A 14,979-nucleotide genomic window follows, 5' to 3' on the forward strand; every position below is an offset into this window, starting at 1 on the left:
TCCAGAGAAAAACAGTCAGGCAACCCAAGAAAGAATCTCAAGATCCTTGGATCTGCAGACCCCCTCCACCATGATGATGGCATCTTCCATTATAACTTCCCCCTCTGCCTCTGGGAGAAAAATCCCCACATGAGTCCTGAAAAGGTCCTTGAGATTTTCTGAACCACATCTTCGTACCACTGCACTTTTTTCCTAGGAGAAGGTCTTTGCAGGGTAGAGAAATGGATTCCAACAGCAGACAAGGTCTTTCCATCTTTTTCACTGCAGAAAAGTGTGTCCTTAATGGTGGGCCCTGTGAAACCCCTGCACTGGCCCAGTAATCAAGGAGCCTCATTCCTCACCACTGGCAACAGTGAGGGATGTACACAATTAGGATTACAAGTACACACACAATAAAGTACAATTTCTCTTAAGAGCACACAGAGATCACAGTCAGTCTGGGGCTGGTTTCTCCCTCCTTCTCCAGATCCCCAATAAGACTCCCCACTGGCACAGCTATAGGGTTAAGATCTCAGCTGAGGGGCAAAGCTCTCTGTCCGACCAGTGCTTTGTGTCCATGCCCAAGTAGCTGACACACACACACCTGGGGAAGGCTGGCACAGGTTTACTAGTTATGCCCCCTTCTGCCCAGACTACAAGGTAGTAATACTGCCACCAACCCCTACTTATCAGCTACTATGAGGCCCTTACAAAGGGTGACCAATCCTACTGTGTAATGTTACTATTATTCAAATGGTAGTTTTTGACCAGGTGACAGGCTATTAAGAGTGGCCTGTACAGTGTCACCAAATACATATGGAAGTACACTAAGAGCTTAAATATGTCTCCCAAATATCAGCCACAAAGACAGGTTTAAATATATTTAATAATAAATAATAAAAGAACAGAACAATACTCAATAAACAAACACAGTTACTTCAGAGTTCAAAATCACAGGAAATATTTTAAAACAACATTGCAGGACAGTCTCAAATAAATACAGAAAACATCTAAAATAATCTTTACTATATTCCTATCTATATCTAAGAGAGAAACTATGCCCCAAGTCATACTTACAGACAACACGCAGGCAGAAGTGCTGAGTGGATGTTTCTAGGTCCAAGTCAAGATACAAAATGCAAAGTCTTTCTCTGAGAGAGTTCTTAATATCAAATATACTGCTGGGTTAGCTTGGATGGCATCACTTTTTGTCACCTGACTTTAGTTCCCAAGCTAAACCAGAAACTAACATCTCTGTGTGACAAATACATATCTCTCAGAACTGTGCAGCTACTAGGAAGTCATAAAGCAATAAAACGCTTTTACAATTTAAACCTAGTAATTACTTCTCTCCAGAACAACAGAAAAAAACTTCTAGCTCTAGACATCCTGTCTTCTTGTTGCATTGAAATTAACTTTTATAGCACATCATAAAGTACTTAATTTCAACTTATTTTCTTGAAGTTTTGTAAGTTAATCTTCTATGTTCCAGTAGGGTATGCTGTGGTTACATTCTTGAAGCTCAGTACATAACATACAGTTCTGTAAAAATCATATCAATATTGACAAATGACTTAGAATTATTTACAAAATTCCAGATAGCTGGGCTGGCAGTGTCACAGGCCCAAAGAGAGAAGATCCATCAAAAGGAGCATCAATGAAAGAGCTCCACAAAATCACACACTCTCATCCAGGCATGTCTCCTTATGGCTATGCCTGAACCAGCAGCCAATGAGGAACCTTCAGCAGCATGAGATATTAAACCCATGGACACATTGGATATAGATTGTAGGGTTGCCATTTGGGAGGAATAAGTTCTGTCTTCCTCTGCCAACATGGAAAATGTGGTAGACTTAGAGAGTTCCTTAATCCAGCCCCACTGTAGACTGTTAAATGTGCCAGATAGTTAAGTGACCATAAGGCAGAAGTCACAGAAGCATAAACGTGCTTTCTAAAACTGTCCAACATCCTAGACTCCCTGTTAGGGGGATGGACAGAGGAACTCTGTTCAGCTAGTTTCTTTTTGGTGGCTGTCACCACAACCATAGCATCTACAGGAATACCTTTACTCCAGTCTGCCTGTCTTATGGGGCTCCTAAAATCTTGTCCAGATGGTGGGGATAGACTCTATGGAATCTGATTCTTCCCATGCCCAACAGGAGACAAGGTCAAGATCATCCACTGGGGGGGGGGGGGTAACCCAGTATGTAGATGGATGAGACCTGAAGGCTTCCAGGAACACCAACTCATTTTTGGAAGGGCTTTGAGAAGACAAGCCACCTTTCTGGTGCAGAATGTCTCCAAAGGAGGGGAATCTAAGTGCTTCCTCTCACACTTTCTCTCCCTGTGTACCTCTTCAATGGGGTGTTCTGGAGAGGCATTGGAAGAGATGGAGAGTTCTTGAACAGGAACTGTCTGGAAGCTCTTACAGGCTGGCTGTCCCTGTGGAGAAGAGTGACGAGACTTAGAGCTCAAATCCATTGGATGAATGGGTATAAGATTTGAGGAAGTGAGAAAAGTTGTTTCCCTGGGATGGGAGAACACCCTTTCCACTACCTCAAAGGCAGAGTGTCTAGGAGAGGCAGAAATCAACCTCACTGCAGCTAAAGCTCTTGGCTTATCCATTTTTCTACTTCTCACAGATCTCCCCTCCGAGGAGGGAATCAGACCCGAGCTGCCCAGCGCTGAATCTCAGAGGGGAATTGATGGGTCTGAAAACATAAGAGTCAAAGTCAACCCTTGGACTCAGCACCATTGTTTAGGCTCCAAGACTCTTCCTGCTTAGAAGTGATCTATGTCAAACGGGTTGGGAATAAAGTCAGATCTGAAGAAGAAGTTGCTATCCTTGGATCTGACACTTCAACTCTCGATGCTGTCAGAGCCAATGGCTCTGAAACTAGGGGTCAGATCAGAAAATGAGATGCAACGGGGTGAGAAGGAAGTGTGAGGCTCACGGATCCAGTGTGAGAATTAAATGGCAAAAGCCCATCTGGATTTGTCCTCTAAGAAATTTTTTTATCACCCTGTCTATGTCTGCCTCAGAAAGACTACAACAGAACCTGAGTGAAGAAGTTGTGGAATGAGGATGGGACAAATTCCTATGAGTCTCTTGAAGAAATGGAGACCTAAGTCTGGGAGAGATGGCTCCAGAAAACATCTTGGACTCCTGATGTGAGGAGAGTTGACTACAGAGGTTGGACTTTGCAGGGCGGCTCTGAACTCATAGCAGGTTTGGGGACCACGTTGGAGAATGCTTCCTGTGTTCCTTTGACTATGATGACTTATGCTTTTTAGTGGGGTTTGAGCCCCAGAAGTAGAAGAAACAGAGGATGAAGAAACTGGCAAAAGGCATTTCATGAATAGCTTATTCTGCCTATCACTAACTGCCCTTGCATTAAAGCCCGCACAGATCTCACATGAAACCTGTAAGTGAGAGGGGCCTAAACAATAAATGCACTCCCTGTGGGCATCAGAATTGGGTATTTTATTCCCACAGGAAGTACACGTCTTAAAGTCAGTTGGCTTATCAGCCATCCCAATAGTTAAAACCAACAACAACAAGAAATGAAAGGACAAAAGAGAAATTTTACCATAATTTTTGTTTTTGTTGTTTTTTTAAACAAATAAAGTTCTTTTTTTTTTAAGGTAAAGATAAAGAAAGGGATTAACTACCAACAATGATAGTAAAGATTACCAAAAGGTAGAAGAAAGCCCTAGTACTAACAATGGTACAAAAAAGTTACCTAAACAGACAATGCAAATGTAGGAAGAGTAAAGGGAGGAAGGCTAAATAGAAATATATATATAAAGATATTAGAAATGACAAAGAACATTAAACTGTATGAGCTCACAAAACCTAGCAAGGCACCCTAGAGCTCGAGAGAATCCAATCCCAACTGAATTGTTAGAGCGGCAAACGAGATCTGAAGTAATCTAGCAAGTAAGGGGCATTATGAGTAAAGGGAGGAGCTCGAAAATCAGATCATAGAATCTGAAGAGATTGACTGAGTTAGATCCAAGGGCTGGATCCAAAACCCAGATGTTGAGGAATGAATGAAAATGACATAATCAGATGCATAAATTCCTAGTACAAGTTTCTCTTGAACTTCTCTCGTACAGAGCAGACCACCTATACTAATAAAATGTATATTATATTGATTTATATATGTCAAAACAAGCTTAACTGAAAAAAGGCCAAAACTACAACAACTTCAAAAGGAAAACAAATGCTCTCATTTTGAAATCCATTAACTAAAAAACAAGCACCAAAAAAAAAAAAAAACAGTAATGTGAGCACACTTTCTTCTGACTAGTGACACTGATCTGACTAGTGACACTGAGCTAAAGAGTTTTTATAACGTAATGACTAGGTTTGTGGTTAAGGGAATTACTAGGGTTAGGGTTTGCATGCATGAGTAAGGATGGACAGGAGGGGCAAAGTCCCCTGCACCACTTTATTAATACACTTTAAAACCTTACTCTGCCCCTGCCCATAAACCCAACTCTGCACCTTAACTTACAAAAAACATTTCCATAACACTACCAATTCACAAGACACCTGGACACACAGCACACACATCAATTCAAATGCACAACTACAAATACATCCGCTTCCTTAGTCCTAACTCTTACCCTAACCAGAAAGACTCTCATACACTGTTAACCCATCACAAAACAAAGAAACATTAAACTAAATCTATCTCCTATAGTAGCAGTCAGTCTAACCCTAGCTCACAAACACTTCCACACACACACACACTCCCCCAATGCTAAAATTACTCCATATCTTAAAACTTTCTGCATTATCCCCAAAAAGAAACTCACATTTGACCAAATTACCACATATCATAAAAAAATATACATACATACAACTGAAAATCAATCCTTATAGTGATCAACATTATATACCTTTGACACTTGCCATTTGTCACTTGTCTGGTCAGGATAAAACAGACAAACATTTGTGGGTTCTGTTCAAGCAGCTTTATTACACAAAAACACATCAGAAATTAGGCTTTGCAACTTAAACTTGGATAAACTTATAAACAGTCTGACTACCACACTCATACATGTTAACACTCTGGCTTTCCTGTCAAAATGGCACTGCTGCCTGCATGTGCCCACATTTATATACACGTGCTACATCTGGAAATGCTTCTTAAAGGTACATACACACGCTCTGATCTATATCCTCCCTCTTTGAGAAATGATCCATATGCGAAATGACAATATTCAATGACATGCAGTTTACAGAAATGTTCTAATGATCTTTAGACATGCAATTATACAGAACTAATTATTTAACATGCAATCATACAAAATCAGACAGATATAAAACAATTACGTCCAAGTTGCTATGTATTTTACACTAGGTCTTGAAATATGACCTGATCTTGTAACATAAAATCAGAATTGGATCTAGCAACGGGGACTGTCTTCAAGGAATCTTCAACCTTGGGGACACCTGAGACATCATTAAGAATAGGAATGGATACTGCAACATGTTCTTCGGTATGAACATTGTCGGGGTTGCTCTGAGATCTACAGTCTGTATCACAAGTACAATGCTGCAATATCTTTTCTGATACAGGAAGATGTCTGCGGTTTCTCCTGTACTCTATATGCCTCAGATTCCAGTAAGTAGGATCTCGGCTTAGTACATATACCTCTCACTTGACCAATTCGATCAAAGCCTTCCGCCATTTGCAACCTCACTGTCTCTCCATCTTTTAACGGACAAATACATTTGCTCGTTTTATCATAGCTGGACTTCTGAGAAGAACATTTCTTAAAAAGGTGGGCTTTGATTGCTCTTTTGTTTTTAGCATTAGGCATCAACAAACTAAAATTGATAGGCAAGGTTGTTCTGGTTTGCCTAGATAGAAGTCTCTGAGTAGGCGAGCCAAGTAGATTGTCATGGGGTATATTTCTGAGAATGAATAAATTCAAGAAGATATCGGTATTGTCACGCTTTGACCTCTCCAGTAATTGCTTTGCACTCTGTACTGCATGTTCAGCAAGGCCGTTTGACTGTGGATATTCAGGACTGCTAGTAACATGTATAAAGTCCCACTCTTTAGCAAATCTCTTAAACAGTTGACTGGTAAATTGAGAACTATTGTCAGAAATAACTATGTGGACTACTATGGACTGAGAAATGACGTGTCATCTTAGTAATAACAGCACTGGACGTTAGGTTAGGTAGCAAATCGATCTCAAACCAGTTCGAATTAGAGTCTACTAACACTTAGTAATGTTGACTGTTCCACTCAAATATGTCAGTTGCTACTGTTGACCAAGGTAGTTCAGGAATTTGGCTTAGCTGAAGTGGCTCTTTTAGCAAATGTGGCTTAGTACTGTTGCACACTGAACAAGAAGAAAGCACTGTATTAATGTCTTTTGCTAGAGAGGGCCAAAATAGTAGTCCTCTTGCCCTTCTTTTGGTAGAATCGGAACCTGGGTGGCCACAATGTAAAATCTGAATGTATGCATGCTGTAAGGAAGTAGGAACAACAAGTTTTGGACCTTTGAAAATGATACCATCTTCCTTCAGCATCTCATCTCTGTATGGAAAGGAAGGTTGTACTTCTGGTGGTACACAGGATTGCTTTGACAGCTATCCTACATTGATGAAGTGGTTGAGCTTTTGCAAAACTGGATCAGTCTTTGTATGATCTCTCAGCTCATCGAGTCTTGTGGTATAAAAATTATCCACCTCCATGATATCAAAGTCAAAATTCTCTGCATCAAGTTGTTCTGTTGTATATCTGGGTGATCTGGATAATGTATCAGCCACATAAAGAAGTTTAGCCTTTGTATACACCATTTTGAAATTATACCTTTGCAATTTGAGCATAATTCTTTGTAGTCTTGCTGGAGCAGAATGCATAGGCTTCTTAAAAATAGTGACTAGAGGTTGATGGTCAGTTTCTATGGATAGCTTGGCCATAAATATAATCATGGAACTTTGAACATGCAAACACAATTGCCAAAAGTTCCTTTTCAATTTGAACATACTGCATCTCAGTTTGGCTAAGAGTTCTAGATGCATAGGCAACAGGTCTGCCCTTCTGAAGAATAATTGCACCAAGACCAAACTTTGAAGCATCATAGGAAAGAACAACTTGTGAACATCATAGTATCTTAATGTAAGCGGGTTAGCAATTTGCTGTTTGAGGTTATCAAATGCTCTGTGGTGTTGTTTTAACCATGACCATGCAACATTTTTGCTCTCTTAAAGGTACTGATAACTCACTAAAGTCAGGGATAAATGTGCCCAAATAGTTAATCATACCAAGAAAATGCTGTAGGGCTTGGACATTGTCTGGAGCTGACATCTCAAGAACTGCTGCTTATTTAGAAGGATCTGATTGTAAGCTTGTACTGGTAAATAAATGACCTACATAAGTAACTTCTGGTAGTCTGAATTTGCACTTCAGAGGATTGAGCTTTACATTTACTTCATGCACTCTGACCAGAACCTTCCTGAGGTTTCTGTCATGCTCTGCTTCACCATTACCTCCAACTTGTAAATAATCAACTATTATTCCACATGGGTTGCCAGAAAAAATTTGCTCCATTGCATGCTGAAAGACTTCACTGGCAGAATTTATTCCAAAAGGCATTCTGAGGAATCTGTATCTACCAAATGGGGTACTGAATGTAGTCAGTAATGAAGATTTGCAATCAAGCATTACTTGCCAAAATGAACTCTTAGCATCCAAGACAGAAAAAACGGTGGGATTTGGCATGAGGGTTGCAATCTTCTTAACTGTGCACATAGGATGATGAGGTCTTTTTAATGCCTTGTTCAAGTCTCTTGGGTCAATGCATATTCTGATTTCATCTGAAATTTTCTTATGAGTAGCTACAATGGAAGACACCCACTCAGTTGGTTCTGTGACTGGACATATCACACCTTGTTGCACCATTTTTTCTAACTGGACCTTGACTTTGTCCTGTACAGCTATTGGAAGTTTTCTTACTGGTCTGGAAGTCTGCCTAGCTTGTCATCTAAAACATCAGCATAGACTGAGAAAATAGTATCACCAAAGCTGGAACTGGGACATATGCTTACATGATGTACTTCTTTGGTAAAAGAAAACAGTTTCATTCTTAAACTGTCTCTGAGACCGAATAATGACTACATAAAATTGCAAGCTGTAACTGTTCCCAGCCGAATAGCAGGAAAGCACTACTGAGCCTTCGGTTTGAATCTCTTCACCTCCATAAGCAAAAAGCTTCACATAACTGACCAAATTAAGTTGCTCACCAGCCCTCACTTTAGCAAATGTTTCTGACATTACATTACATTTTGAACCACTGTCTACTTTGAGCTCTGTGGGTTTACCATTCATCAGGACAGTACAAAATACTTCAGTCTTTGCCAACAAATCTACTGCATTAACCTTTTCACTGACCACTGATACACTATCTACATAGAAGGCAGGGTTGCAGCTCTCTACATGATCAACTTGTTTTTTTGAGTGACCTTTCATAATAACTGAATGAGGCTTGCTTGATTTATAAAAAGTTTGAAAATGGTTCCAGTTTTTACACTTGTGGCATGGTTGATCAAATGCTAAGCACTTCTCTCTTGTAGATTCATGGTTGACTCCACAATTACGGCAGTTAACAATAAGACTTAACTTGGTTTTGCTGACTCACTCATACTGTACTGAGCATGCCCTTTTTACTGAGCTAGTCTTGAAACTTCCTTCAAAGCTACAGGGTCTCCCTGTTACACCCACAAGAATTGCTGCTGCCGTGTGCTTAGGCTTGTTTCTGCTTGTCATGTGTTGCATACTGTCTACATTTGCTCTAGAGGCCATTTAAACCATGCTCTTGTCACTTGGAAGCATACTTATGTGCCTTTCTGTGAGCTCATGGAGTTGACAAACCTCTATGGCTTTGCTTAATGTTAAATCACTGTCAATAAGCAAATCTTTCTCACTGCAGCACTATTAAAACCACACACAAGCCTGTCCTTTATTAACTCATCTTTCAAATCACCAGATCTGTACATTTTAGCTTTGTTTCTCAAATCAGTGATATAAGCTGCAAAAGTTTCACCTGGCTTTTGGTCTCTTGTATAAAATAAGTGCCTCTCTAATGTTACATTTGTCTGGTGGTTGCACATTTCTTAAAATTTACATTTTAAGCACTCAGGATTCTCCCTTGTTTCAGCTAGTATCACAGTATGACAGTTTGCCCCCTCTCCTGCATATATTTCTGATGCACACACAAATGAATGCTCACTTTCAATAGCTTCTGACCCAGCTAAGTTAAGCAAAATTAATGCCCTTGCATGTGCATCTTTGTCAGAAAAAGCTGCTTGTATGAAGATATCGTATTCTTGCTCGAATACTCTCCCATTCTTTGCTATATTATGATCAAACCTAAGTGGACTTGGTCTGCGAAATGCCTCTGCTGTATCACACACAGTAATGAAGGTGCGTGAAATCATGTACAAATATACACACATAAATACATATGCCAGTACTTGTAATTATGCCCAATAGCACAACAAGCTCTTTGAAATAACTGCACTTTGCCAAATAAGTCTCAGTGGCACAAGAATACTCTGAAATCACTGTACTTTGTGAAACCACTCCTTATCGTGTAAGAAATACTTTGAAATGACTGTACTTTATGAATAAATCATACTCAGCACAAGAAGCTTTCAAAATGGCTGTACTTTGCAAAATAACTCTGCACAGTGTAAGAAACACTGACATGGCAGCTTTTTACGAATAAATGCACAAGGAAACTTTTCGAAATGGCTGTACTTTGACTGTACTTTATACACAGCAAACTCTTTGAAATAATTGCACTACAGTAAAGCACACACTCTGCAAATACTGCACACACTGAGATATTTCGAACTCTAGTTATGCTTTCAATGCCTTCAGTCAATGGAAAACAGTAGTTTGTGCCCAAAACACGATCCTTTACTAAAAGCTACATGCAGTTGCCTTGCTCTTTAAGCTTAATTTGCCCTTTTATTGTACTCCTTATGCCCTTTTAATCTCTTATCATGCTCATTACACTTTTCTTGTGCCCATTTTACTTTAAACATGCTTGTTATGCCAACCAAAGATAATTCTGAGCTCCATATGAAGTTTTGCCATTTTTATCAAATATCGTGGTTTTGAACATTTTGTTTAATTAATAATGTGGTTTGTGCCTTTCATTTGCTTAATAATATGTTTTGTGCTACTCATTTGATTAATAATGTGTTTTGTGCCTTATAAATGTGCCATTTCATTTTCTTTGCCAAATAAATTATTTGTGCAGTTTTCTTTACCTTTAGCTTGTTTCCAGCCCTTTTTCATTTGTCTGAGCTCCGTTTTACTCAACCTGTTTAGTCTGCCTTCAACGTCAACTCTGCACCTCATGGCTTGTAGAAGTAGCTATTTTAATCCCGGTTCTGATACCATGTCGCTTGTCTGGTCAGGATAAAACAGATGAACATTCATGGGTTCTGTTAAAGCAGCTTTATTACACACAAACACATCAGAAATAAAGCTTTGTAACTTAAACGTAATTAAACCTATAAACAGACTGACTACCACATTCATACATGTTATCAATCTGGCTGTCCTCTCAAAATGGCACTGCTGCCTGCACGTACCCAGTATTTATATGCACATGCTACATCTGGAAATGCTTCTTAAAGGTACATACACATGCTATGATCTACACCATTCGAAAAATTACCATTCCACAAACTGAAAATCAACAAAATATTAAGTCCCCATATATTAAGTGTGGAGGAAGTACATGTAATATACAGAAACACACAAACACACATTATATATATTTATACTGAGGGAGAGGAGGAGTAAGGAACACCCTGCCAGAGTAGATTATTACTGATAATGAACCACAGTTTATTTCAGAAGAGTTCAAAACCTTCACAAAATGAAATAGAATCAAACAAGTCATATGTCCTCCTGTCATACAGCTATTAATGGGCTTGTAGAAAGATTTGTTCAGACATTAAGTAAATAATCTAAAGCCATTATCGGTCACCATAAACATACCAGGGTGAGGTCAACTAGGTCAAAGGCTTTCGACAGATCAATAAATTATGAAGCAGTAAAGGAGTAAATATATATATATATATATATATATATATATATATATATATATATATATATATATATAGATATACATACATACATACATGGGTGTACTTTGATTCACTGAAAACTCATTTCACTGAATTTCAGTTCACCCTCAAAAAAATCGCTGAAAGCTCAAATCACTGAAAACTCATTTCACTGAATTAAGTACTGTTGGGCAAATAAAACATATATTAACAATAAAACAGCCAACACAAACCACCAAACAGATTAACTTCACTGCAACTTGAAATAAAAGTCAAAAATAAAAGTCCACATGCAAGTGAAGTGAATGGCTGTAAATATATATCACTCTCAATCTTCAAAGAATTGGTTCCTTGTTCCAACCAACGATAAGAACACCAACACGAACAAATCCAGTATAAAAAGATTTATTGTATGCTAGCACTGTCAGTAAGCGCTTTCACCTCCACGGCTTTATCAAACTACAAAGTGCATAGTCAGTAAAAACATTTAAATACAATGAAATCAAACCTAATAGGTTCAAATTAAAACAACTAAAGATGACATCATTAAATGAGGGCACACCTTTCCTGATTTAACCCTTAGTAGTGAGCATACACTATGGTCTAAAAATCCTCTTCCTCTTAAGGGCAGGTTGGTTGGAACAAGGAACCAATTCTTTGAAGATTGAGAGTGATATATTTTACAGCCATTCACTTCACTTGCATGTGGACTTTTATAAATAAAACATATATGCCCTTTTCTCCACTGTAGTGCGATCCTGGAGTTACTATATATAGTTAGGGGTGGTGTGGGCGGCACAGCACCCCACATTGGGTGGTGGTGGGGCAGGGCATAGCTGCCCACCTACTTAGCTTTTATATTTATGAATCCCATTTCACTGAAAGCTAACAGTATAAAACCAAAAGTAGGTGGGGGGGCTATGCCTCCCACACCACCCAATGTGGGGAGCTGTGCCACCCACCCCCTAACTATACATACTAACTCCAGGATCGCACTAAACTAGGGAAAAGGGCATATACATTTTATTTGCCCGAAAGTGCTTACATTCAGTGAAATGAGTTTTCAGTGATTTGAGCTGTAACCGATTTGGTGTGAGTGTTTTGAAATTCAGTGAAATGAGTTTTCAGTGAATCAAAGTAGACCCATATATATAAATAATAGTTTTCCAGGTCAAAAAATTTCAGTTCACACTTAGCTGATGGTTCAAAAGGGGGGGGGGTTGGGTTAAAGATTGCAAAACAATGTTTAAATCCCAAAGAGGAGCAGGATCTTTTAATGGAGGTCTAAGTAGGAATGTTTCTCTGAGAAAAGCTTTTCAAAGTTTGGAGGATGCTAAGGTTGAATTATTCACTCCTATATGAAAATTAGAAATGGTAGCTAACAGTACTCTTACAGTAGAGCAGCTAGCACCTTCAATGAAAATTGTAGCTAAAAAGTCAAGAACCTTAGGAACTGATGCCAAAAAGGGATCTACATTTTTTATGTACCCAAATAACAAATCTTTTCCATTTACTTTTGTAAAGTTTCCTGGTGGAAGCTTTGTGGGATGATAAAATAATGTAATGGACAGAGGAAGAGAGCATGGGCTGTCTGGCAATTAACAGAACTAGAGAAACCATGCAGTAAACTTAAGGCCATGAATATCCAGATGAGTCATGTCTATTGGGTGAGACAGTAGGTCTGGAGTTGGATCCAGCATCTAGAATAGACAAAGAAGGTGAAGCCAAAGGAAGGGAAACCAGATCTGATGAGGCCAGTAAGGGGCAATGAAGATAACTGTCCTCTTCAATTGAGATGCTCTCCGAAGAAATTTGGGGATGAGGGGTAATGGGGGATAGGCATAAAGGAGATCAGAAGACCAGTTGTGAAGTCCGACTGGGGTGATTAGGATAAAGAATCTGCTGCACTTGTTGTTGATGGGAGATGCAAAGAGATTGCAGCATGGTTGGCCCCATCAATGGAAAATCCTCTCAGCCATTCTCATGTCGGGAGATCACTTATGAGGCATGAAAATAGACCTGCTTAACTTTTTCTGCAAAAATGTTGGACTTCCCTGGAATGTGAGTTGCTATCAGAAAATGACTGAATGAAATCACCCACTGCCATACTCTCATAGCTTCTCTACAAAAAGGGTAAGATTTGGTTCCCCCTTGTTCGTTGATTTACCAGACCACTGACCTATTGTCCATGTAGATCGCAATATTCCTGGTGGGAAGAGTGCCTTGAAAGGCCTGCAATGCTAGGAGGTCAGCTTTCATTTCCAGGACACTTCCAAAATGGGTAAGGTACCTGAGAAGATATAGGATCCAGTAGCAGTTGAGTTGATCGATCCGAGGAGATTCCTCTGATCTAGGTCTTGGATCCAAAGTGGTCGGATCCAATACTTTAGCTACTTTAACAGGAGGTTCAGATACCAGAGCTGAAGAGGTAGATGCAACCAGATATCTTTTTCTTGATTCTTTAGGATGAGAATCTTCCTTCTTATCAAAATTTTGGGGAGTTTGACCCCCAGAGTTTGTCGAAGCAGATTTAGAGGATAGCAAACCTATTAAAATTAGCTTATTCTTTCTATGTATCAAGGACCATGAATTAAAGGCCTTATATATGTCATAATCAGAATCAAGGTGAGATGGGCCTAAACAACAGACACTCATAGAGTGTGCAACCGAATTTGGAATTTTATGGCCACAGGCCATGCATTTTTTGAAACCACAAGGTTTCTTAGACATAACTAATAATCAAGTAGTAAATAATTAAGAAGTAACAGGCCTTTTTTTTTTTAAACAGCACTAAGAAAGGAAACAAGAGAACAAAATACCAGCAATGGTAAACACAGAGTACACAGAAAATAGCAATAATAGTATTTAGGAATACTCGAAGCACAAGTATATAAAGATTTTCTCTACAGAAAATAAGGTTAGAGATATCAAGATAATAAAAAGGAGGAAGCACAAGACATATTCCACGAGCTGGAAGAAGCGGCCAATTCGGATCCAAGGAACGGATCTGAACCCAACAGTTGAGGAATGAATGAAAATGACAGCATCAGATCATACATTACAGGGAAATGGATCTTCCCCAAGTCAGCTTCCACTACCACCCTCACAGAGGAAAATGGAAAGAGTGAGACTGAGTAAATAAGACAGCTATCCTTTTCAAATAAAAATATCAAACTCTTGCAGTAGGAACTCTGAGATTTGCAGAAGCAGAAACAGAAGATAGTAAACTAATGAGTATATTGCAGTCTAGCACACATTTGTAAACACAGAAACAAAAACAGACGGCTTTAGCCAACAAAATCTACATGGACTGCAGTGTCACAAGTTAATATGCGAGTATTTCTTAAAACTGTTATACTTTCAGATTATAACTGATACCATTAAATGGAGGTCAGGTACAAGTAATAGATATTACAATCAATACACTGTTGCAGAAGGCTTCAATTAAGCATAGATTATAAGATAGAAAGACAACTTATTTTATTGGCTTTTCTTACCCAGGACTTCCCTTTTCAGTTCATCAATTCGGTTTGAGTTTAACAAATGGTAAGGAAATTCACTCAGTTTCCTCATGTTTACAATATCATTAGAAAACCATAAGGGCTGAGGTGCAACCTGTTAAAAATAAACAGGAGTACAGTGAGTTATAATCAATGATTTGCATTCATTTTCTACATTAGAAAAGTGGTAGGTTGTAGTTTTGTTTTAACAATCTTTATACAGGTTTAATTTATTTTTATGTAGTACACTGACTGAAGAAGTCTTATGTGGAAAGAGACTACAAATGTTTAAACAAGAAACATGCAAACAGAAGTCTGGGAATTCTGACAGCCGGTGGTTAGCAAAGCAATGCCGTAATAATTTATTCAACAGTGAATTACAGGTTT

The 14,979-nt window shown here is 38.8% G+C and overlaps 1 protein-coding gene across 1 annotated transcript in view; it reads right to left on the bottom strand.

Annotated features, from left to right (window-relative positions):
- Positions 1 to 14,979, bottom strand: part of NWD1 (NACHT and WD repeat domain containing 1) — a 1,242,814-nt gene that overhangs the window by 281,610 nt on the left and 946,225 nt on the right. The window contains exon 7 of the mRNA XM_044090721.1: positions 14,590 to 14,707. Within this exon, the coding sequence (XP_043946656.1) occupies positions 14,590 to 14,707 (118 nt within the window). The remainder of the gene's footprint in view (positions 1 to 14,589; positions 14,708 to 14,979) is intronic.

The sequence above is a fragment of the Protopterus annectens genome, chromosome 13.part0, assembly GCF_019279795.1.
Source record: "Protopterus annectens isolate FY-2018-M chromosome 13.part0, PAN1.0, whole genome shotgun sequence".
NCBI classification, from domain to species: domain Eukaryota; kingdom Metazoa; phylum Chordata; order Ceratodontiformes; family Protopteridae; genus Protopterus; species Protopterus annectens.